The 25,610-nt window shown below is 41.3% G+C and overlaps 2 protein-coding genes across 3 annotated transcripts; one reads left to right on the top strand and one right to left on the bottom strand.

Annotated features, from left to right (window-relative positions):
- On the top strand, nt 1–22,999 carry gopc (golgi-associated PDZ and coiled-coil motif containing). 2 transcript variants are annotated; one of them, XM_006796285.3, is made up of 9 exons: nt 1–527; nt 3,775–3,939; nt 11,795–11,818; nt 17,366–17,541; nt 19,185–19,350; nt 19,433–19,528; nt 21,394–21,558; nt 21,632–21,797; nt 22,314–22,999. In XM_006796285.3, exons 1-9 carry the CDS (start codon nt 267–269, stop codon nt 22,427–22,429), a joined length of 1,335 nt encoding a protein of 444 aa, XP_006796348.1. In that variant the 5' UTR covers nt 1–266; the 3' UTR covers nt 22,430–22,999. The 2 variants fall into 2 exon arrangements, with proteins under 2 accessions (XP_006796348.1, XP_006796349.1); XM_006796286.3 differs by lacking the exon at nt 11,795–11,818.
- On the bottom strand, nt 6,131–8,839 carry LOC148098583 (zinc finger BED domain-containing protein 4-like). Its single transcript, XM_087852440.1, has 2 exons — nt 8,499–8,839; nt 6,131–6,650 (listed from the first exon to the last, which is right to left on the bottom strand). Exons 1-2 carry the CDS (start codon nt 8,837–8,839, stop codon nt 6,131–6,133), a joined length of 861 nt encoding a protein of 286 aa, XP_087708566.1.
- Nucleotides 23,000–25,610: the final 2,611 nt, after the last annotated feature.

The following is a 25,610-nucleotide window of genomic DNA, read 5'->3' as shown; positions in this document are numbered from 1 at the left end:
CCCACAGGGAACAGTTCCACAGTAGCGGAAGGAGTAGTCGTAGGTCTCTTGTATGCCGCTTTCTGCGTAGTGGTTGCTTGGATGAAATCGTGAATCTGATGTGGGACTTTCTGGTTAGACGTTGCTTCTTTCGGGAATTTTAAGTCTACGGACCAACACAGTGTTCATCACAATACAGCGATATTTTAACGGTGTTGGCAGAGATTAATTTGTCATCATTTTTTAAGTTAGCACAAAGCTAACATCAGCGTTACCTTGCTCTAACCATGTCTGCTTCGACTGGATGCTCCCCATCGGGCCAGCACTCGGGCCTTGTCCCCAGTATGTCCATGTTTCGATGGCTAGAAGTGCTGGAAAAGGAATTTGATAAGGCTTTCGTGGATGTGGATCTGTTGCTTGGAGAAATAGATCCAGATCAAGTGGATATAACGTATGAGGGTCGGCAGAAGATGACCAGCCTCAGCTCTTGTTTCGCTCAGCTCTGTCATAAAACTCAGACTGTCTTCCAGCTCAACCATAAACTAGAGGTTAGTATTTCTTCTAAGAAGAGCGGTTAATGTTAGGAATCGGGTTTCCTGTTAATGGAATGATCACGCCGACTCCACTCAAGATTCAACAGAGTGACTAATGCCACAGAGCAGCACTGGTGTTTTCAGGGCTTCAGTCACTCCTGTGTTTTGGTGTCCTCCCTGTGCTTCTGAGGGTTTATATCCATCTGTGGCACCGACCTGTAAACTGTGATCACATGGGTTATGGTATCCACAGCAGCCTTCGTTTGGTCATTGAAACCAACATAGGTGTTAGCATACTTCACATTCATTTGTCTTCTAGATACAGAACATGTTCTCAGGTGTCTTTGATCGCTTTATTAAATATCCTTTATAATTATGTAACGCTGACGTTTTTTAAAATAAATAAATGAATTTCAGTATTTTTCGATTATTACGTCATGGCCTTAGGATGACAACGATTATCTTTTCTTTAGATGTAATCAGGATTATGTTGTGTAATGTCTCGTTTGTTTTCTGGAGTGCCCTTCATTTTTTTTCTGTAAATGTTAACATAAAACTAAAAACAGTATCACTGTCATTCACTTATCCGTATTGTGTCTCTCTTATTAATATTATTATAATAATTTGTGTGTTTTTGTTTCAAGAACACGACCTGTCATTACTAATTTGACAAATCAAAAAGGCTCTCACTATATAGACATTATTAAAAGCCTGAGGCATTTTTGAACAATACAAACCTAAATGTTCATTAAAAATTGTGTTGCTTTCAGCTAATCGAAACCATAAGAGCAACAGGCTAATCCGCTCCAACACATATTATTGTTTAGGCCGTTCAAAGCTTCCATTTCCACAAAGTTGTCAGACTCGGTCTGTAAGTCGGCAGGCCCCAGGCTTCTTTTGAATGAGGGGGGGCTTTAAAGACTAAGTCAGCACCTGAACTCCTTGGCATTTCCTCAGCAGTGTTTGCTGTGTAATTAGGGTGTGTTGTCATGTCCAAAGAAGCTTTGCCATCTGTGAATATTGTCATTATGTGCTATATCGGTGTGTAACAATGTCTAAATAGGTGATACAGGTGCACGTGACATCCGGATGAACCAGTGGTATTTCCTGCTTAGAGATAACCCTGCTTCTTCCAGCTTAGCTTGTTATCATGGTGATTCACCCTGCCAGCTGTTAAACCTGTTAAACAATGCATATACACTGTACCATCCATCTATCAGATGGAGCAACCCTCTGTCCTAGACTTTGAACCTTGTTTCTAAATGTTTTCCAGTGGTGGAACAGAAGTGGATCATGGAGGGGTCAGGACAGATGCACTGAGAAAAATGACTGAGCATAACTTATGTTTTGTCAAAAATATTGTGATTGTACAGTTTTGTTAGCTCAGCGTTAGGGCTGGGTATCATCACTGATTTCTAGAATTGATTCGATTCTGATTCACAAGGTCCCGATTCGATTCGATTCGATCCACGATTTCAATTCGATTTGAATTGGGGAAATGTTTCCTCAGAAATATTATAATTCTGATCATTTATCAGTACTGACACTTTTGAGACATCATCAGAGGTGTAAGCATCACAGCAGATGCCTTTGTGGCAAAGTAACTGAGGATAAAACACAGAAAAACATGAAGGAGATTTTCCTGGCCTGGCTTTTTATATCAGTTAACCTTAAAAATATTCAGCAGTAGAACAAAAACGGAAGAAAACCTGCTCGTGAAGCAGAGCAAAGTTACAGAGGCAAAGCTAAGCATTTTGCAATTTGTCATAATTTTAAAAAGCATTTTTAAACATTTCTTTGGTATTGAACAGCAGAAATGAGGCTTTCTTGCATCTTTCCGACAGCGCTGTACATAACAGTAGACTGGTGGATAATAAGCAAGTGAATAATGCAGAAAATTGAGATTTTTAGATGGGAAACCTTTCTTGAAGTACACTGAGAGAGAGAGAGAGCTGTGCATGAAGTGTGATTTTTTTTTTTTTTTTTTTTTTTTTTTTTTTTTTATTGTGGTGGAAGAAAAACAGCAAAAGTAAGAGGAATTCATGACTATGTTTAAGTGAAGCGGAATGTAAAGCTTAGTTTTGATCTTCTTTTGCTGCTGATTCAGTCAGTTTCATTTGGAGAGTGATGAAACAGCAGCTTCAGAACCCAGCACAAAAAAAGACGTAAACACAGAGCATCGACCAGACGCAGCAGAATCTGTGAGGTGTTGGCTTTCAGGTGAGAAAGTTGACATCTCACTGATTTTGATGCGTCAGGTCTGCGCTTTATGTTTACATGTTTGTGCGGACTCCGTTTACCTGCACTCATTTACTGTTTTAGCTGTTTGGAGGTTGTTGAAATAGTTTTGTGAGCTTTAACCTGAGATTCTGGCGTTTCTGGCAAAATACATTTATATTTAAAAAGCAATTCAGGATTTTCATGAATTGCTTTATTCAAGCCAAAATCGATTTTAATCGGAAAATCGATTATTGAAACTCACCCCTACTGTATTACAGCAGAAGGCACAGGAAGGTCCCAGTTCTGAATACACTGCCTTTTCTGTCTGGAGTTGGCATGTTCTCCCTGTTTTTGCTGCAGAATGTCTGTCCATGAATTAATGTCCTGAAGGTCAGACTTGGCTTGTGTAACAGTGTTTCATCTTTTCCGCCTCTTTAATTCAAGTACTAAATGACAAACTGCAGATCTTTTGATAAAGAGCTTTTAACAAACAAATACATCAGGGCTCTAGACTAACTTTTTGCCATGGTTGCACTGGTGCACCTAACTTCTTTTCTTAGGTGCACCAGTGCAAAAGGTAGCAGCAACACAGAGTCGGTGCTGCGGTGCTTCAGCAGCACATTCAACTACTCTAAGCAGCACCTTTATGATATGGGCATAATGTTGTCTGCTGTTGGCCACAGAGACTTTCAGAGGTTTTTTTTTTTTTTTTTTTTTACTCGAACAGCTTGTCGCAGGGATTCTTTTAGTCTCACCATTGAGAAATTAGCCTGCATTTGCGACCAAATTGGTTGCACTCTAGAGCCTTTAGAATATCACATGAATACATTGTTGTGCTAAATTTATGGGATCGTAATGTTTCCGCACAGTAACTAATAATGAATACTCATAAATTTACAAAGAAAAAAAGTATGTACTGTAAGATTTGGGTTTTGCAAACTACGAAAACAGTGATGCTGTGATCTGAGACCCATGCCCCTTTAAACCACCTAACACATCTGCTTCCTGTGCCCCATCCCTCTGTTGTTTCACTCCACTCTAGGCTCAGCTGGTGGACCTGCGCTCAGAGTTGACCGAAGCTAAAGCTGCACGGGTGGTGGCAGAAAGGGAGGTCCACGACTTGCTCCTGCAGCTTCATGCTCTCCAACTGCAGCTTCATGTCAAGCAAGGCCAAACCGAGGAGTCGGATAGCATCAAAGATAAACTGGTAGGGAGAACGGCTGTAATACAGTCAATCAGCCTTTGTAATCATTTAACAATAGTAACAGAGTTACTGATTGGCTGCAGTGAGTGAAGATGACATATTTATTATACAATCATTGAGTAATATATTGTCACTGACAACCTAGTCTTCTGTTTTCAGTCTAAGACGTTAGGTACGTGTATCAGACATGCTCGCTGACATAGCATTACAATGTAGAGCTTAGTGATGCGCCTGTAATTAAAAAAGTCAATGTCATTCTTGTACTCGGACCAAGACACGTATGTTCCTTTGAGGTAACATTACAATTTTAAGAGAAATTTCATTCTTGTTTACTCCTTTTGTCTTTCTACTCCAGGTTTTCTTACTGTTTTTCTGTCTTTCTAATGTCTTAATCAACAATAACACTCCCCGGCAAGCAGAATAACAACACTGTAAGCATACTGTAGTAGTTTCAGTGCTGTGGACAGGTGCCAAGTCCTGCTGGAAAACAGAAATAAACATCTCCATTAGGGGTGTGTATTGGCAAGAATCTAGCGATACAATATGTATCACAATACAGGGGAGACCATACGATAGATTGCGATACTAAAAGCCAGACACTACTTGTGTTTATTAAGACTGAATTTAAGTGTAGGAAAATTCACAGTAAACAGTCCAAACTAGGGCTGGGCGATATGACCCAAAATTCATATCTCGATATTTTTTAGCTGGATGGCAATATAAGATATATATCTCGATATTTTTTTAAAGCCATAAGGTAAGAACAAAAAGAGAGTTCTTCATCAAAGCTGTGTCCCAGATGTCACACGGGCACTTTTATTAACATACAGCATAGATGTACATGAAAAAAACTACTCAAAAATAAATTATGAGCATTTATTAAATAATAATGCTCCATAAATAAAAGAAAACTATGTTGTTTTTGTGCATAACAAAGAGCTCACAATTGTGCAGTCAAAATGTAAACTAAAAGACGCTGAGCATAATAACAAGGGCAGATTTCACAGCTGCTCTGTTCCCAAGTTCGTGACTGACAGCCTGGAGTTTGAAATCCGCTTCATAACCGTGTCTCTTAACATGTGCCATTTATGGTCCTTATACACACACAATACGGTAATATTACGTTGAAGCACAGTACGTATCACTCCGCGAGGCTCCTCGGTAGCCGTAATGCTCCGACAATCCATCAAGCCGGTGCAGCTCCGTAGCTTACCAAAGTCGTACTAAAACATTTTTTGACAGATTGCTGAGCGCCGTGTTCCACATAAAATCGGTTCGCGGTCATCAAGCACAACCAGAATTCATACATAAGGCGCACTGTCGATTTTTGAGAAAATGAAAGGATTTCAGGCCGTGCATGGCGTTAGCGCGGTTAGCTCGTTAACACGTTGACGCCGTCCAGCCCCACGCACGGGGCGATGCGCAGTAACTCGTTAACGGAGATTTGCCGTGTCCATCTTGTCGCTGCCTGCAGGTGAAGCGATGGGGGAGGAGGGGGAGTTGTGTTCAGTGAAGGAGAGGCGAGGCCGAGTAACATTGCGTAAAGACAAAAGTGGACGAAAGAGAGGCAAACTTGTGGCTCCACAACTATAATTATAACGTAACATAGACTATATCAATATAAAAGATATTGTCACATCTTATATCTCGTATAAAAATATATCGATATTTTTAAAAAACTCGATATATCGCCCAGCCCTAGTCCAAACTGTTAAATGCTTGACATGAGCTATATCTACTAAAACAGAGGGTAGGGGTGCACCGATACCACTTTTTTGGAAAAGAGTACGAGTACGAGTACTTGCATTTCAGTACTCACCGATACCGAGTACTTAATAAAAACATGATTTAAATTTACAGGTAACAGCTTTAGTCCTATAATTTAACAAAAAAACAACAACAAGGGACTGGTTTGGAATTAAGAACATTTATTTAAAATGAAAAGCATGTTGTATGCAACATATTACAGAATAAATAATTATGAAAAACAAAAATTTAAACAGTGACAGTGCAACTCAAGTATTTTTTTTCAGTTTATTGTAAAGTCTGCCGCTTTGGACAACACAAGGGGCATTAATAAACATCTTTGCTATTTAGTGCACAATATTTGAATAAACTAACAACATCAGCCGACAGAACTGTGGCAGTCAGTGCAACTGAGGTAGGTATTAACATCAAGTCTAAGATGACTCACTTAATGGAGAGAAAAAGTGAGTGGCAGGGGTTTTTTTGTTTTTTTTTTAAAGAAAAGTAGCTTTTCTGCATTATCAGCAGTCAGACTGTTTCTGTTTTCATCTATAATGTGTGACACTGAGCTAAAAAGCCTTTCACTTTCCACACTGCTACATGGGGCTGAGAGGTATTTACGGGCTATTTTAGCCAAAGTGGGGAACCTGATTTTGTTGACACCCCAGTACTTCAGAGGACTGTCTTCACGAGGGCTTGGGGCCTCTCCGAGGTATGTGTCGAGCTCAATGGCAGCACCTGCTGCCAGCAGCTGTGCTGCCTGGGGCTTCTCCTTAGCAATTTCGTCAAATACAGTGTCCAGACTGCTGCTAGTGCTGGCCTGGGCCTTGAGGAACAGTTTAGCAGGAGGTTCTGCAGCTTCTGCCCGACTCCCCTCTGCCTCAGCTCTGGACATCATCTGCAGCTCCTGCTTCAGGTGCAGCTTGGCCTCTGGAACAGTGTTGTTGGAGAAGAAGCGATCTTTATACCTGCACAAAATTGATAAATGTATTAATATGTCGAAAAATAGGACTGATTTTAGTTTCCCCTAAACCACTGTGACAAATGCCAGCCATTTGACTTTCTGGTAATAATAAGGGAAATGTATTTCATATTATATATATTGCATACATTTGTATTTGTGTATTTTAGTTACAAATATACAGTGGGGCAAAAAAGTATTTAGTCAGCCACCGATTGTCCAAGTTCCCCCACTTAAAATGATGACAGAGGTCAGTAATTTGCACCAGAGGTACACTTCAACTGTGAGAGACAGAATGTGAAAAAAAAATCCATGAATTCACATGGTAGGATTTGTAAAGAATTTATTCGTAAATCAGGGTGGAAAATAAGTATTTGGTCACCTCAAACAAGGAAAATCCCTGGCTCTCACAGACCTGTAACGTCTTCTGTAAGAAGCTTTTCTGTCCCCCACTCGTTACCTGTATGAATGGCACCTGTTTGACCTCATCATCTGTATAAAAGACACCTGTCCACAGCCTCAACCAGTCAGACTCCAAACTCCGCCATGGCCAAGACCAAAGAGCTTTCGAAGGACACCAGGAAAAGAATTGTAGACCTGCACCAGACTGGGAAGAGTGAATCTACAATAGGCAAGCAGCTTGGTGTGAAAAAATCAACTGTGGGAGCAATCATCAGAAAATGGAAGACATACAAGACCACTGATAATCTCCCTCGATCTGGGGCTCCACGCAAGATCTCATCCCGTGGGGTCAAAATGATCATGAGAACGGTGAGCAAAGATCCCAGAACCACACGGGGGGACCTGGTGAATGACCTGCAGAGAGCTGGGACCAAAGTAACAAAGGTCACCATCAGTAACACACTACAACGGCAGGGAATCAAATCCCGCAGTGCCAGACGTGTTCCGCTGCTGAAGCCAGTGCATGTCCAGGCCCGTCTGAAGTTTGCCAGAGAGCACATGGATGATACAGCAGAGGATTGGGAGAATGTCATGTGGTCAGATGAAACCAAAGTAGAACTTTTTGGTATAAACTTAACTCGTCGTGTTTGGAGGAAGAAGAATACTGAGTTGCATCCCAAGAACACCATACCTACTGTGAAGCATGGGGGTGGAAACATCATGCTATGGGGCTGTTTTTCTTCCAAGGGGACAGGACGACTGATCCGTGTTAAGGACAGAATGAATGGGGCCAAGTATCGTGAGATTTTGAGCCAAAACCTCCTTCCATCAGTGAGAACTTTGAAGATGAAACGAGGCTAGGTCTTCCAACATGACAATGATCCAAAACACACCGCCCGGGCAACAAAGGAGTGGCTCCGTAAGAAGCATTTGAAAGTCCTGGAGTGGCCTAGCCAGTCTCCAGACCTCAACCCCATAGAAAATCTGTGGCGGGAGTTGAAAGTCCGTGTTGCTCGGCGACAGCCCCAAAACATCACTGCTCTTGAGAAGATCTGCATGGAGGAATGGGCCAAAATACCAGCTACTGTGTGTGCAAACCTGGTAAAGACCTATAGTAAACGTTTGACCTCTGTTATTGCCAACAAAGGTTATGTTACAAAGTATTGAGTTGTATTTTTGTTATTGACCAAATACTTATTTTCCACCCTGATTTACGAATAAATTCTTTACAAATCCTACCATGTGAATTCATGGATTTTTTTTTCACATTCTGTCTCTCACAGTTGAAGTGTACCTCTGGTGCAAATTACTGACCTCTGTCATCATTTTAAGTGGGGGAACTTGCACAATCGGTGGCTGACTAAATACTTTTTTGCCCCACTGTATAATATTTCAGATGTAAAATAATCTTACATTTAGTACTGCAGTTTATCATTGAATTTAAAGACTTTACCTTGGGTCGAGTATGGTGGAGATGAAGTACAGTGGGTTGGTCTCGATGTCACCGAAGCGCTTCTTGACAGCTGCCAGTAAGGTTGCTTTCATTGTCTTGATGCTGTGGTCCTCGTCTGTTTCTCTGTTTAGAAGTCTCACTAGCACAGTCACAGCTGGGATGACATCAGAGGCTAGTGCGTCGGAGCTGCTCACTTTTTTAGTTAGTTCCTCAAAGGGGGCGAGGATGGCAACAGTTGTCTCCATAAGAGCCCATTGGTGAGCGGTGAGATAGTCAGGGAGTTCGTGCTCGGACACATACACGCCCAGCACTCGCTTTTGCTCAATGAGGGACTGGAGCATGTAATACGTGCCGTTCCAGCACGTCTGTACGTCCTGCTGCAGTCTCTTTATTGGCTGGTTGAGCTGTCCCTGAATGTCCTCGAGGTGGGAGTAGGCTAAGGCGGAATGTTTAAAATGCCCAACTATTTTCCGTCCCACTGCTATTTTACAGATTTTACAGACTGCATAGCTCTTGTCATAGTCTTTACTGCCTTCTTTTGTCCTGAATCCAAAATAAGTCCACACATCTGCTTTGAAAGCTGATGGAGGTCTCTTAGATGACTTGAGCCTTCTAACATTTGTCTTTGGGCTCTGAGACACCTAACGTCTGCTAAGTGACGCTAGACTATAACAACCCTCAACAAGTATCAGTTATCACAGAGGCTAACGTTAGCCAGCTGAGAGATATAATCTCTCCAGCCTGTCCTGGGTCTGCCCCAGGGCCTCCTCCTGTTGGGACATGCCAAGGCTAGAATTATTAACCCCCCTGCGAAAATTTGGCAATTTAAAAACTATTTCCCAAGTGACACTAAAGAGAGCAAAAATGGTGTCATGGTGCAAAACTAATTGTACAGAAATAGAATATGCTCTAGATCTAAAGGGTGCAATGTAGACAAAACATGTGTGTAATAAAACCTGAGTAAGTAAATTTGTTACTGCAGCATGTTAACTGAGCAGTACGCGGATTGAAGGGGTGTTGTTAAGTAATCCAACATAGCAGGGGAAAGAAACTGTCCTTGTGGCGTGAGGTGTTGGTTGTGATTGACCACAGCATCCTACAGCAATCTTCTTTGCCTGATTCAGTGTCCTGGAGGATGTACAGGTCTTGTAGGGAAGGGAGATTGCAGCCAGTTACCTCTTCAGTGCAGCGGATGATACGCTGCAGTCTGCCTTTGTGCTTGGTAGTGGCAGTAGCATACCAGATGGTGATGGAGGAAGTGAGGATAGATTAAATGATGGAGGAGTAAAACTGCATCGCCATTGACTTTGGCAGCTTGTATTTTTTTCCACCGATGCAGGAAGTACATCCTCTGCTGTGCCTTCTTGGTTAGTGAGCTGATGTTTAGCTACAAACTTTAGGTCCTGGGAGGTGATGGTTCTAAGGAAGTTGTCACTGCACCAGGTCAGTAGACATCTCCCTCCTATAGGCAGATTCATCTCCACCCGAGATGAGCCAGATGAGTATGGTGTCACTTGCAAACTCAAGGAGTTTGACAGATTGGCAATAAGAGGTTCAAATGTTGGTGTACAGGGAGAAGAGCCGAGGAAAAAGTACAGAGCCCTCAGGAGAACAGGTGCTGATGCGTTGAAAGTGAGACATGCCTGCCTAGACAGTAATTTGGTGATCCTTCTGCAGGTGTAAGCGGGCACATTTGGCTGTGAGAGTTGTCTTGTAGTAGAGCTGGGAGGACGGCATTAAAAGTGGAACTCAAGTCCACAAACTAGCCTGATATAAGTTTCTGCAGAGTCCAGATGCTGGAGAATGAAGTGCAGTGCCATGTTAACTGCATTGACTACAGACCTATTGACTCTTTAGGCAAACTGCAGGGATCCAGGAGATGGGATAGTACCAGATGCTCAAATGTCTAAATGACTACAGAGGACAGAGCAGTCGGACTGTTTCTAATAACACTTTTCTACTTTATCTGAGCACTCAAAGTGGTCTATACGACTTGCCTCATTTGACCGTTCATATAAACACTTTGTTCTATGCTTTTTTCTAAGTACTTTTTATGGATGCATCGGCAAGCAACTTGGGGTTAGTATCTTGCCCAAGGGTATTTGGCATGCAGGCTGGAGCAGCCATGTTGCTTAGTCTTAAAAGTAATATGCACCATGTTTGGAGGTCAAAAGGCACTGCCGCAAAAACACCATAGCCAGAGTGAAGTTTGGAGGTGGAAACATCATGATGTAGGGCTGTTTATCAGCATAAAACACTGGCATGCTTCATATAATTGAAGGAAGGATGAGTGGAAAAATGTAGACATTCCTGATTGAAAAAATCTGCTGCCATTTAAGGGTGGAGGCAAGTCAATTATCCAAAACACACCCCAAAGGAAACTGTCAAGTGGTTTCAGTGAAAGAAAATAAATCTGTTAGAATGGTCTGGTCCAATCACCTCACCTGAATCCAATTGAAAATCTATAAGGAAAAAAAACCCTAAAGCTCAGAGTTAATGGAAGTGGCCCACGGAGCCAAAATCACAGAAATGCAATTTCTCCATACGGGAGGTGTCTTGAAGCTGTCACCAACAAAGCTTTTTGGACCAAGTATTAAATACATTTCAGTAAGTGTGTTCAATACTATTTCCCTCTGTCATTTCTCATTATTACACATAATGTCATTTATGGTTTGATTTCTTTGCATATGATGACTGGATGGGTTTTTACCAACATCTGGTGAGAGTTTCATGTGAGTGGCACCATCAAAAATATATTAACTTATAAAATTGTTCAATACTTATTTTAGCCCCTTTATGTTAAAACAATTTACACAAAGTATAAATAGTTTAGGACTGTAGTAATGCAGGGCTGAAGGGATCACAGATCGGATGTTGACCTGGTTCAGAGCAAGGTTATTAGTCAATTAAAAACTAAAACTAGATGTAAAAGAAACATTATATTTAACTTAAATGAAAACTGCACATGCCCCCCATACAGTAGTAATTAAACAGATTAAAACTAACCTGTGAGAAATGCATATCCTTAAGTTTATACATCTACTATTTACTGAAGCCTTTTCAGAAATGATCTCAGGCAGGCTGGCTGGAGAAAATGCTGATAAATTATACAAGAATTAGACTAAAAATAAAACAGATTTTATGGAGGGATGAATCAAAATTTTTGGTTGAAATTGTACAAGGTTGGTGTCTGCTGCTGTATATCTGATGCTTTGTAACCTTTCTAATGCTTTTTGTACCAATTTCTCTAATCAAAGACTTTTTTCTTTTCTTTTTCTGTATATTTTCCTTTAAAGCCTACACCAACCTTAGAAGAGCTGGTAAGTCGGTGTAATGGTGTCTTTCCCAGAAAATGTAGCTACATGCCTCATTTCAACCATTTACACTTATATATATATATATACACACAGTACTCTTTACATGCATCATGTGCCCAAGGATACTTCAAAATGCAAATGCAGTTGTTGGACTTGTCAAAGAAGTGGTGTGACTGTGCCGTTTTCAACATTTGTTTATGAGGAAGTTCAGTATCCATTTGCAGAGTGTGGGAATCAGGGTCAGAGACAATGCTTAAAATAACTGCTGACAATGCAAGCAAAGTGGCTCGAGTTAAACTGTTCTTAACTACCAATGAAAAATGCAAGCTTTTGTTGATTTACATATGATAGGGTGTTAACTAAATCGGAGTTAGCCAAAGAACCAAAGTCTGCGATCAGTGATCAACTGAGTTTCAAAGCTGTAAACAAACTACTTTATGTGTAGGTGCCCTTCTAGCTAGGAGATGTGCTAAATACTGAAGTCAATAAGCAGCATTGTTATCTAGTGGCATAGTAACAATAGTGGCTGTATTAAGACAGGTGGGAACACATTCTTGTGGAAGTTGCTCGTATAAAGTAAAAGCATCAACTAGCCGATTGGCACATTTTTAGTACACAGACAGGGACGTTATCAGGCCTGCAGCTTGACCTTTAGTCACTTTCACAGTAGGATTTGTCTCACATACATTGTAGAAATCATAGACTGTCATGACTGATCATAGACACTCATCGGTAGACACCTAAAGTGGTATGTCCCTGTGGTATTCCCACCGACCAAGCCCCAGGAACAGCTGGTGTGTTGAATGCGTTGGAGGTGAGAGCAGCTGACCTGAGGAGATGGAGGATCATGGCTACGCTGGAAACCAGGACCCTCTATGTCCAATTACTACAACTACCTGAAATAAACTCTGAAGTTCTCCTAAAAGATGTGAAAGCAGCATTATGGACAATTCCTAATGTGACGGTTATTGAAAGCAGCCAGCTGATCTACACCGCAGCAGCAGCAGAGATCACTGAAATGCTTGGCTACATGATGAACAACCACAAGGAGCAGTATTCTTCACTGAGAAAGGCAAGCTCAAGGCAGCACAGAGGAAACTTGGCAACTATTGGAACTGCAAAAAGGGGTACCTAAGAAATGCTGCAAGTTGTCCTTGTCCTGAGGCCTTAGAAACTGTCAAGCAAAGACTCAGAGCCTTGGGCAGCTGCTTGGCGTGGTAACCCAGAGATAGAAGCCAGGAGACTAAACCAGTTCAAACCTGTTCAGTTTAAAGCCCCTTTTCTATTAGTACCTACTAATCGACTTGCCACAGATCACCACGAGCTAACTTGGATCACCTGGTTTTCCATTACAACCCAGTGTGCGTGCTTGTTGTCATAGCAACGCATCTGGGCGTGGACAACAAAGGTGGACATCGAGGCAAGAACATACCTGCTGCTCAGTGTGTGGCTTTTCATCAGACTTGGGGACCACGGCATTGTTTTTTTTATAGCCATTTCCCCCGTTGCCGGGTTTCAAAAATAGTGGTTTTAATTTTCGTGAACAAGATGCTTTCATGACTCATCGAGTGATGCTACTGACCAACCAATCAGTGGCATGCAGTGTGACAATGATAACATTTTAGTACCTACTTAGAAAGTACCTGGTACCAGGTACTGTGACCTAATGGAAAACCCAAAAAGCCATGGCAAACGGTGCCGAGTCGAGAGGCGTGGGAGCTGAAGGTTTTGTCTCACGTTCTAATTTTAAATACCCTATGAGACACAAGTAATCCTGCAGTCTAAGAGTGAAGTGCTGTAATGGGGTCATGTGGTACTATCAGGTTAGTACTATAAGATGGTGCCTGATTATTCAAGACCTTTAATGTGATGAGAAGGATTTTAAATTTGATCCTGGATTGAAGAAAAGCCAGCGTAAGAGAAATATGCTCCGTCTGTTTAGTACCTGTCAGTACTCTTGCTGCAGCATTTTGGATGAGCTGAAAGCTTTCCAGCGAGTTTTTAGGACATCCTGATAGGGATGGGTATCGTTTAGGTTTTATCCGATACCGGTGCCAAACCGGTACTTTTGAAACGGTGCCGGTGCTTAAACAGTGCTCGAACCGGTGCTTAAAGAATGGAGAACACAAACTTTGTCCAAAAACCTCTCATGTTTAGCTGTTTTCCACTTTTTCTTTGGTCATTTTAGCCTTTTTGGCCAGGGTGAAGGGAGTATTTGCCATCAAACAAGAAGACAGCCGCATGTAACTACAACGCTGTTTGCTAGTTCACCTTACGTGCATTAATTTAATAACGTGGTTAGCCTACTGTGGAGATCAGTAGGCTTACTACCGTTTATGTCAGAACCCGGTACCCATCCCTACATCCTGATAATAATGAATTATAGTTGTCCATGAACTAGTTTCTCAGTGTCACTCTGAGACAGTATGTTTTTAATTAATATTGCACAAATGGAATGGTAAATGAACTGTTTTTATATAGCCTTTTTTTTCTGCTTTCTATCTAACATTCGCACACAATAATACTCTGATGGAGTCTAATATCATCCACGTCTTTGTCTCTAAGACATTCCCACAGTTTAACTAATTGGTGTGTGTTATCTGGCTTAAGGGATAGATAAAGTTGGATATCTGCATAGCAGTGAAAATATATGCTATGCCTTCTGATGATACTGCCTAAGGAAAGCATGTAAAACATAAAAAGAATTGGTCCTAGCACTGAACCCTGTGGAACTCCATAATTAACCTTAGTGTTTGAAGAGGACTCTCCATTTACATGAAGAAATTGGAGTGTATTAGACAGATGAGATTCACAATACTGCAGCATAGTACCTTTAATACCTGCAGCATGTTCTAATAGCGGTAATAAAACATTATGGACAACAGTATTGTACGCTGCACTGAGGTCTAGCAGGACGAGCACAGAGATGAGTCCACTGTCAGAGGCCATAAGAAGATCATTTGTAACCTTCACTAAAGCTGTTTCTGTACTGTGATGGGCCATTTTAACTACTTTAAAGTAGTTAAAATGGTTTAACTACTGTTTTTAATAGTGTAAAGACCAGTTTTTACAGGCTAAATGATGATCTTCTAAATGAGTGAGATGCCATTTCTTCTCCCGACCATGAGTTATCTACTTTAAGGTGCATGTTTGAGAGTTATACCAGGGAGTCAAGTACTTCTGATTTGAGGCTTTCTTTTTCAGAGCAGCTACAGTATCCAGCATTTTATGCAGTGAGGCTGTGACACTATAAACAAGTGTCATGAAATCAATTCATTACTGCTGTGTAATCCACTGTTGTAAATTTAAGAAATGATCAGACAAAAAATGGTGTTCAGGGTATACTGTTAATGTTCATTTTCTTTGCCATATATCATAATAAGATCTAGAGTAAGATTAAGTGTTGAGTGCGTTCTTTTATTTTTTGAAAGAAGCCACTTAATTCTAATAATTGGCCTTGTTGAGGCTGTCATTTACATCAATGTCATCTACATAAATGCAAAAATCACCCCCATTAATTATTTTAGCTGAGCTGAGTACCAAATCAAAACATCTGAGAAGTCAGATAGAAACTCTGAGTAAGACCCAGAGATAACAACAAATAACACTGTTTTTGAGGTTTCCAGCTTGCATGGACAAGGCTAAGCATCAGACTTTCAAATGAATTAAGACTATGTCTGGGTCTTTGTCTCATTAATAAGCTGGAGTGGAAGGTCTTGTTCTAAGTTTAATAACTTTTTGGACACCACTTAGACAGCCAGAAATTTAACGAGAACATATCACTCCTGGTCCGACTGGGGAGGGGACGAGGAGTCTAACATACAGAAGCTAACTGTGTTCCATGAGCATCTAGCAAACTAACAAATGAGTCAGCTGCTAATGGACCAAACAAACCCAGAATGGCTAACTGAAAACGGACCAATCCCGTTCAACTGCTGGTCAGTAACCTGCCTCAGCACCACATGAAGCAGGGAAAAGAAAGGACAGATGGGCAAAACACTAGCTCCTGGTAGATAGACTGTAAGACCAGACTGACCAACCTGTGCACTGCCTGGATTGACTACAAGAAAGCCTACTACTCAGTGCCTCACACATGGGTCCTGGAATGCCTAGAATTGTACAAGATCAATAGGACCCTAGGAGCCTTTGTCAGGAACTCAATGGGGATGTGGCGAACAACACTAGAGGCCAACTTCAAGCCAATAGCAAAAGTCATTATCAAGTACAAGATTAAACAAGGAGATGCTCTGTCACTACTGCTATTCTGCATAGGCCTGAACTCCTTTAGCCAGACCAGACAAACTACGGAATGGAGCAATTGTCAGCCACCTCCTCTACATGGAAGTGTGTGCCAGGAGTGAACGAGACATCGATTCACTGATCCACATCACTAGAATCTACAGCATCATCAGAGTGTTATTTGAACTGGAGAAGTGTAGTCGGATGGCAACAAAGAGAGGGAAGGTAGTCAGAACTGAGGAAATTCCACTACCAGAAGGCAACATCGCAGACATCAAGGACAGCTACAAGTGCCTGGGAATTCCACAGACAAATGGGAACCATGAAGAGGCTGCTAGGAAAGCTGCAGTCATCAAATACATGCAGAGAGTACAAGATCAAGATTCAGGCAGTCAGCACCTGCCAGTCATCAGATACCCTGCTGGGATAATCAGCTGGCCTGAGAGAGAGAGAAGCCACTGACATCAAGACAAGAAAGCGTCTTTTCATGCGTTAGTGACCTAGACTTGGAGGATGCCTTACCCCAAGTCCAGCACCCCGAGACTGTATACTAAGTGGAAGGAAGGTGGCTGAGGACTAGTGAGTGCCAGAACCAATGTCCAGGATGAAAACACAATGGTCCATGAGTTCATCAGCAAGCCACAACTGATAGTGTGGCTCCTCCATGGTATGTACCACTGGCGGATATAAGAAGTGGATAATATTGAGAAATCCTGCCAGACATAGTAGTGGTGGATAAGCAGGGGAAGTGGGCTGTAGTGATAGATACCAAGTGATAACTGGAGAACTCATTGCAGTGAGCCTCAAACTGGGCGAGCAGGTCCAGCACATTCGAGGAATAAAAACCCAAAAGAGCGCAGCCTGCATGGTGCCTGAACTGGAAGGTAACAGAGGACAGTAGTTGTCAATGAGCAACAGGTTTGAAAACCTCAACAATAAGACAATCCCTTATCAAACACTGTGCTATACTCCCTCAAGTCCAAAGTTTGATATAGATTCAATTTACAATTGTTGAAAAATGCAAAGAAACGATATAATGCCACATAAAGAGTCTTCTATTTATTAGTGAGATTGGGATCAACCTGTCAGCTGTGGTTTATCCTCGTGTACCTAGTTTTCTCATGGTTATTTTTCTGCAAATTACATAAAATTACATAGACTAATGTGAATGTAAATCAGAGTTTAACCATTTCATATAACATTTGTAATTAACCATGATTAATTTTTGCAAATTTAACATTACATTTTCATAATATTCATTTAAAAAAATAGGTTAACATTTTGTACTTACAATGTATGTGTTTGTTCTAGGAACAGGAGCTCGAGGCCAGTAAGAAGGAGAAATTAGCAGAGGCAAAAATGGAGGCAGAAACCAGACTATATAAGAAAGAAAACGAGGCCCTTCGCAGGCACATGGCAGTACTGCAGGCCGAAGTCTACGGAGCCAGACTGGCTGCTAAATATTTGGACAAGGAACTGGCTGGCAGGTAAGACGTTAAAGTTCAAACTATTTTTAGTGCAAAGTTTAGGTTTGCTAAGACTATTATGGTAACTTCTAATAATAATAATGATGATAATAATGATGATGATGATGATTCTAATAAGCAATTAGTATAATAATTACTAATTATTATGCACAAGAAGGCTCGTGGCACAGACTACATGCAATGGAAGTGACGACTAATGTGAGAAGAGTGAAATAATCGGGTTCAGTGTAGTCTGTAATCATGTTGAGAACATGATAATGGTGAAGGTTTTGTTGAGATTAAAATATCAGTTTGGACCTGTGCAAGAGGAAAGCACACACTATAACATGTATAATAAACAAATACAAGAAATTATTATACGTATGTCTATCAGTCTTTGTGCCTATGTTGCTGAAAACCAAAGTGAAGTATCTAGTGTAAAATAAATTTGAATGAGAAATGGTCTCTTCTGGGGGACCTTGTTTCAGTAGCACAGTAATCACGTCTCATTAATAGGCAACATCAAAGGCTAGATGAGTATTGCTCTCTGTTTATCCCCGTTAATGGGCTACATACGACAGGCCTTTAAGGTGGCAGTACTTGCACCGTTTGCCGAGCCAATCTTAAACTCCCATTCACCAAAAATTCTTAAAAGAGTAATTGTGAAACAGCTAACAAATCATCTGCAGAGGATTCGTTTATTTGAAGTCTAGGAATTAAGGTACTCTGCTGCAGTGGTTTGAATCATATCTTTCTATTAAGTCAATTTGTTCGTGTAAATGGGGACACAAAGCTTAACTATAAAGTTTACATTTGATATGCCTTCCTTAGGCAGTATCGTTGGAAGGCAGAGCCTTTATTGGAAGAATCTCTTAAAGACATAAAGACCTGAATGAATTTCCTGCTTCTAATTTCAGATAAAACTGAGATTTTGTACTTGACCCCAAAAAAACTTAAAAACATGGTATCTAAACCAATGATAAGAGGCAGAGCCTTCAGTTTCCAGGCCCGTCATCTGTGGAACCAGCTCCAAGATTTGGGACACAGACTTAGGCTTCAAACTTTCCTCATTCATAAAGATAATTAGGGCTGAATCAGGTGACCCTGAATCCTCCCTTAGTTATGCTGCAATATGGCTAGGCAGCTCGAGGCTTTCCATTATGCACTGAGTGCTTCTTCTTTAGTCACCTTTCTCACTCACTGTTCTTACTCACCACTCTGCATTTAATCACTAGTCAATATTAATCTCTAGTTCTTTTCCACAGTGTGGGGTTTTTTTTGTCCTGTTTTCTTCCTCTCAACCCCAACCAGCAAGCTGCCCCTCCCAGCAAGAGCCTAGTTCTGCCAGAAATGTCACCCTGTTCAAAAGGCATTTTTCCTTCCCACTCTCACCAAGCACTTGCTCAGAGGGGAACATTTGATTGTTCGGGTTTTCTCTGTGTGTATTATTATAGGGTCTTTACCTTACAATATAAAGTGTCTTGAGGCGACTGCTGTTGTAATTTGGCGCTATATAAATAATATTGAATTGAAATGTTTGATCCATGTATTGTACTTACCTATGACCAGTGATGTCACAGATGTCAAATATTTTACATATTGCAGTAAGATATTAAATAGCACATACAGACAGTAATTAGATCTTTGCTTGGTTTGTCTTTCAGGGTGCAGCAGATACAATTACTGGGTCGTGACATGAAAGGGCCAGCACATGACAAGCTCTGGAATCAACTGGAGGCAGAAATTCACCTTCACCGCCATAAAACTGTGATCCGAGCATGTAGAGGTCGAAGTGACCCAAAGAGACCTCTTCCCTCTCCTGTGGGACATGTGAGTGTAAAACTCCAAAGTAGTGAAAGCTGTTGGTACCTTTAGTTCTGCGTCCAAAAGTGGTTTTTGTGTGTAATTACAGGATCCAGACATGCTGAAGAAAACCCAGGGAGTTGGCCCTATCCGAAAGGTTGTGCTGGTCAAAGAGGATCATGAGGGTCTAGGAATTTCCATTACAGTAAGAAGTCTCAGTATTTTATCTTTTTAATCAGCAGCTGGTCATGTTTGGATCTAACCTTACTTAAGTATCGAGGTTCTGTTCTCTGTTCACTCCCCATCTGAAGCTAGGGGGTTTTCATCTACTAAGATGATGCGGTCAAAGCATATTTCGGATCAGTGATCACATTTCCATCAGTTGTAATGAGCAGGACCATCTCCTCCAATTTTTTCGGGGTGACATTTACTTGCACCTTGCATTCTCTTTCGTCTTTAAGAAGCACTATCATCCTTGTTTAAGCTTCAGTTGGTTAGATGCCCACTTTGTCTAAGGCTGTTTCAATAAGTATGTATGTCCAAACTTTCCAACTGGAGCCAGATATGGACCTACTTTCTACTTAATTTTTGAGTAAGCAATGAGGCATCAATGAGAGTGCAAGTATCTGTGGGATCACTGAACACAGGTAACAATGGTTGATTATTCACAATGTCTGTGACCTCAGCCAAAAATGTTCTGAGCAACTCACGCTTGACTTTGGAAGATCCCATCCAAAGAGGCGTTGAGTCCAGTGCAAAGTGGCCCTGGAGCCAGATGACGAGCCACTCAGTCCACCCCAATGGATAAAAGAAGACCAAGGGACCAGTGTACCCTGCCCTGAGATAGGGTTACCGAGGACCCACCCTGTAGCTAGTCACAAGGAGGGAGACCATATGGTAGCCAGGCCTTAACCCATAGGACCTAGTGCTGTAGGGGTTTGGTGCAATGTGTGTCGAGCAGCACTCAGGGGCAGAGGCCGTGGTTGTCTAATCCCCAGCTAACAAGGCTGGCTACTTAAATGGAATGTGACCTCTCTGGTGAGGAAGGAGTTTAAGCTAGTGTGTGAGGTTGAGAAATATCAGCTAGATATAGACAAGCTAACCTCAACGCACGGCTTGGGTTCTGGTGGGTGGCGGCAGGCAGGGGTGGGTTCTTGTAATCACGCGGTTGCTGCCAGTACGTTGGGGTTTTTCTGGTGGACAATAGGGACGCTTCATTGTGCTTTTGGGTTGGGGAATGGGCCCTAAATGTCATTTGCTTTTATGCAGTGAATGATAGTTCAGAGTACCAAGCCGTCTTGGTGTCATTGAGTGGGTGCTTCATCCAGTGACTTCCTACTGGGAGACTTCAACACTCATGTGGGCAATGACAGTGAGACCTGGTGTGTTTGGGAGGAACAGCCTGGGTGATCTGAAACGACCAGTTCTTTGTTACTAGATTTCTGTGCAAATCACAGTTTGTCCATAATGAAGACAAATGTAAGGATGCACATAAGTGCATGTGGCACCAGGACACCCTAGGTCGATGATCGATTTTGTATCATCGGATCTGCTGCCGGGTGTTCTGGACAAATAAAGAGGGGGCGGTCAGCTGATCACCATGTAGTGGTGAGATGGGTCAGGTGGAGAGGGAGGATGGTGGACAGACCTGCCGCACCAAAACGTGAGCTGGGAATGTGTGGCGTAGGCCCCGGTCTGGGAGATCTTCAACTCTCACCTCCGGAGGTTTGACTTCCCACTGTCACCAAGTGCTTGTTCAGAGGGTTGTTTGATTATTGTAGGATGAAGGTTACAATATAAAGAGCATTGATGTGATTTTTGTTGTGATTTGGCAGTATATAAGTAAATGAAATTTAATTGAAATACACCTTTGTAGTGAGCAATGTGTCATATCATTAACAAGTTGTTGTGTAACAGCCAGAGTTCAAAGAGCCAATTGCATGATATCACTTTTAGAAATGGAAGCGCCATTAGAACACAGTCTGATAGTGCTGTTCATCTGTGTCATTATGACATAGTGCATTAAAGCTGCTTTCAACTCATTTCATTCCTTCGGCCTCACATCCTCAGGGTGGGAAGGAGCACGGCGTTCCCATTTTAATTTCAGAGATCCATCCCAGTCAGCCCGCAGACAGATGTGGAGGGCTGCATGTTGGAGATGCCATCCTTGCTGTCAACAGCATCAATTTGCGAGATGCCAAACATAAGGAAGCTGTTACCATTCTCTCTCAGCAGGTAACACTGGCACGCACATACACGTGCTCCCTGCATATTGCTGTTTGTGGTTAATTCTTTGTGTCTGTATCAGCGAGGACAGATAGAGTTCGAGGTGGTGTATGTGGCTCCTGAAGTGGACAGCGATGATGAAAATGTGGAGTACGAGGATGACAGCGGCCATCGCTACAGACTCTACCTAGATGAACTGGATGACAGCATCACAGCACCACCTAGCAACAGTTCAGCATCACTTCAAGGTACGAAGAAATCTGCAGATCAGTGAAAGAGCTTTTAACAGACTTTGTCCATATGTGAAGGTGTGCACTGTTTATACCTTCACCTTTGCAGAAGCCAATTATAAGAAGAGGGTGCATGTTGGAAAATTGGATTTTGCGGGTTTTGTTTTTCAGAAAAATCATCGTTGTTGTTTTAGTTTCTTTTGTTTTATATATAAGAATTCTGATAACACATTTCCACTTGACTTGTAATCCCCCTTCAGCTACGATATGGGATGTAACTGCACAGAGAGCCAAACACATAATACACATAATACACATAAACACATACTACACATAATACATACAAATTAAAACAGCCCTATATTAAAAAGCAACATCTCACAAGGTGTCAAAGGCCAGGGTGAAGAGATGGGTTTTCTGAAGTGGTTTGGAAACAGGATAGAGAACAGGAGAAGATCTGCTGCTGGTTGTCCAGGTTGCTTTTAATTGACGATGAGGATGAGTTTGCTTATTGTCTCTGTGTCCATCCTTTAGCACTGGAGAAGTTGTCACTGAGCAATGGAGCAGAGTCTGGAGATACTGGGATGTCCAGTGAGACACCTTCAGGGGAAACCCCTTCAAAGCCACCAGAAACTGACTGCTCTTCCTAGAAACTGCTGGAATGTGGAAAGGAAAAGAACTGAAAGGAAATTCAGTGACAATCCTGTGAAAAGGGGAACATCTGTTTTCCCTTTTCTCCTTGGAGTGATGTAATTTTCTGGTCATGCAACAATGATTTTTGGGTTTTAAAGTCCATATTCTTAAAGTGGAGGTATGTGCAAAAGGGAGTGATGCTGGACTCTGATAAACTTGGTGATATACAGGATAATAATGCAGGTGATGGATGTCACCAAGTTATCGTGGAGGTGTTTAGTGGAGACACTTGTTTTGCTTTACTTTGTATAGTTACTCATCAAAGAATCTGTTACCCAACTTCTCAGATCTAATCTGTTCATGCTCATCCAAATGAGATGTTAAAGAATAATTTTATATATGATTATCCCACCCAAATATTTTAACACGACTATGTTACAAAAATAACACTTTGTAATTGAATACAATTCTTTGGGTTCCCTGTTGATTTGTTCGCTGTTCATTATATTTCATTATTGATTCTGTTGTGCCACATGTACTTTATGAGGTGTTCCTCACAATGTAATAAAATACAACAAACTCGCAAACTGTTTTTATCTCAGCCCCTGACCAACAGGCCTCACCACTGTGCAGAGATATTTAGTTCAATACATTCTTCTTATTTCTTACTACTGTTAATATTATTATTATGGCCCAAAGAAACAGAAGTAAGTTAATCCCACCCCCATGAACAACACTGTCTAAACACTCTCAATGCTATGTTATGCATTCAGGTCAGTCTTTTTTTATTTTTATTGTCTTGTTTTTACATTTTTTACAGTTTTGGTTCCAGTCTTGTTTTTATCTGTGATATAATTGAAAGCATTTAAAAAAGTCCAAAACATATTTTCCCATCTCGCGTTAACAGGCTTACAAAATGTGTGCAAAAGACAAATCAAATACAATCAGTGTACACAAAATAATAATGCAATATATTAAGTGTTCTTCAGCAGTAAAGATTCAAACAACTGTAAACGGGAAAACCGCAGACATCACAAAAATGTTTGATCATTCATACTTAAAATAGTAAAACATAAATGAGTATATTTATCCGTATTTATAAAGAGGAAACAGCTGCTGCAGACTCCCTGAGCTCTGTAAGTAAGGCTCTCTGCTACAGTGCAGGCTCGCATCAAAAGCACTGAATGATCCCTGTTCTTATAGAGATGTTATCAAATGAGGAGGATGGTGAGTCGTAATAAAATTTAACACTTGCCAATAAGATGAGTGATCAATGTTGCAGAAAATGTATAAAAATGATTTTATTGCTGCAGCTGTACTTCAAATGTTGAGACAAATGTTAGAATCATGTAAACATGAAATATTACTGTTCCATGACCTAAAACAAAAAAACATAATTTTCTTGATTAAATGGACGCTGTCAGTGTGTGTTCTGTGTTCCAGGAATCTGTTTAAAACAGACTGAGCAGTAGAGAAGAATTGGTTGCACTGACAATGCAGTGCAGTGTTTGCACTTCATTTGGTGGTTTTTAGTGAGGTACAGCTCAACTACTTGCATATATAGGATGCATTCCCCCTGTAGAACTGTTGTGTAAATAAAAGAATCAGAGGAAAGATGGTGGGAAAGCCCTTAATACTTCACTCGTTCACCCAAGAACCTGTTAATCTGACATTCACAATCCAGTGGATGCATCATAGAGCAGCGTGGGGTTAGTATGTAACAACGATATGTAGCACCCAGGGATTGAATTACCAATCCCTGCCATTACGTAATGACCTGCTTTACCCTATGAATAACATCAGTATTAATCTAATAAAAGTAAGTGTTACTGCCCATTAATCTGGCTACAGTTGCAAGCCCATTTCTAAACAATATGAAGCTCATTGTTCGGCAGCGAGAAGGCATATTCACAAGTGCAAAACAGTCAAGTGCCAACCCTCCTATGAGTGGACATCTCAACCAATACAGTGTCAAATTTACTGTTCAAAGCTCAGAGAAGTGCAAAAAATAAACCAAGATCTGCAAACGTCAATAAACAGAACAATGTAGTGGCAATATGTGATGACAAGTATTCAGTTTTTAACACATGCAGTAGTCCTACGCACATCAAAGTATTTATCATCATCCGGGAATCACTTCAAGCCGGTGACCATGAAGTTCTCACACATAAACTCTGTGGTCCCTGAGACTTTTAACCCTCTACAGTTCATCTAAAGCTCCAACAGAGCTGTACAATGGCTCTCCACTGCAAAATACAACATCTAGACAGCAGCAGAAATCTATCCACTTCCTGGTTACACTCCTGCCTTTGATACAGTCAGACTAGGAAACCTGACTGTCAGGCTCTGACTGGCTGATCCTACCTGCAACTGTATTTTGGACTTCCTCGCTTTCTTCCTTCCTAACAATATGAAAACAACCACTTAACACTGAAGGTGTTGGTGAGGATGTGACCAAACTCCCAGCTGGTTACAGGGCTGCACTCAACCCTTGGACACCCACAACTGTGTTAATATCCAGGATAACACAGTCATCAATAAATATGCTGTACGTGATCATCCCGAGCCGCATACAAAACGGTGTGTAGAATGAAAATACCTTTCCCAGAGCGGCCTGCTACAGTTTTTTGACATAAAATAACTCACCTACAGATATCAGGGCTCATCGGTGTCAGGAGTGTGGGTGTGAGGAGATGGGAGTGGGACAGCCTGAGTCGGAGGCGTGATGTGGGCAGATTTAGGAAACAGTGATTTATACTTGTGTGCAGAGGTTAGCTAAACACACAGACACACTGTTTTCTGTTAGAAATCAACTAATAGGAGGAAAGTCGAGCAGTTTCTTTCATGTGGACTTTGATACAAGTTTCATTTCCACCCCTCTCTTTTCTTGTTTGAAACTCAAACTTCACGTTTAACTGAGGCAATCCTACAGTCTAACCACTCCAGTGCTCAGGGGCAGATAGAAGTGCTGGCACCTGGACCAAGGCTAACTGGATGTCTCCTTTGTTGTGTCAGTTGACGTGAGGTCGCGAGTGAAGCCCACCCCGTCATCACAGCTGAGATCTTTTTATGTGATTAAAAATGATCAGACGGCTAATGTTTGAGTGACTGTTAAACCCGTGAAATATAAATATATATATATTATATATTATTGTTTTTTTATGTAATATATAGTATAATGATTCAGAAAACAGAATA

This window comes from Neolamprologus brichardi, chromosome 15 (assembly GCF_056152115.1).
Source record: "Neolamprologus brichardi isolate AB-2024 chromosome 15, ASM5615211v1, whole genome shotgun sequence".
Classification (NCBI taxonomy): Eukaryota; Metazoa; Chordata; class Actinopteri; order Cichliformes; family Cichlidae; genus Neolamprologus; species Neolamprologus brichardi.
Note: the sequence above shows the minus strand (reverse complement) of the source record. Positions and strands in the feature narration are given on the sequence as shown.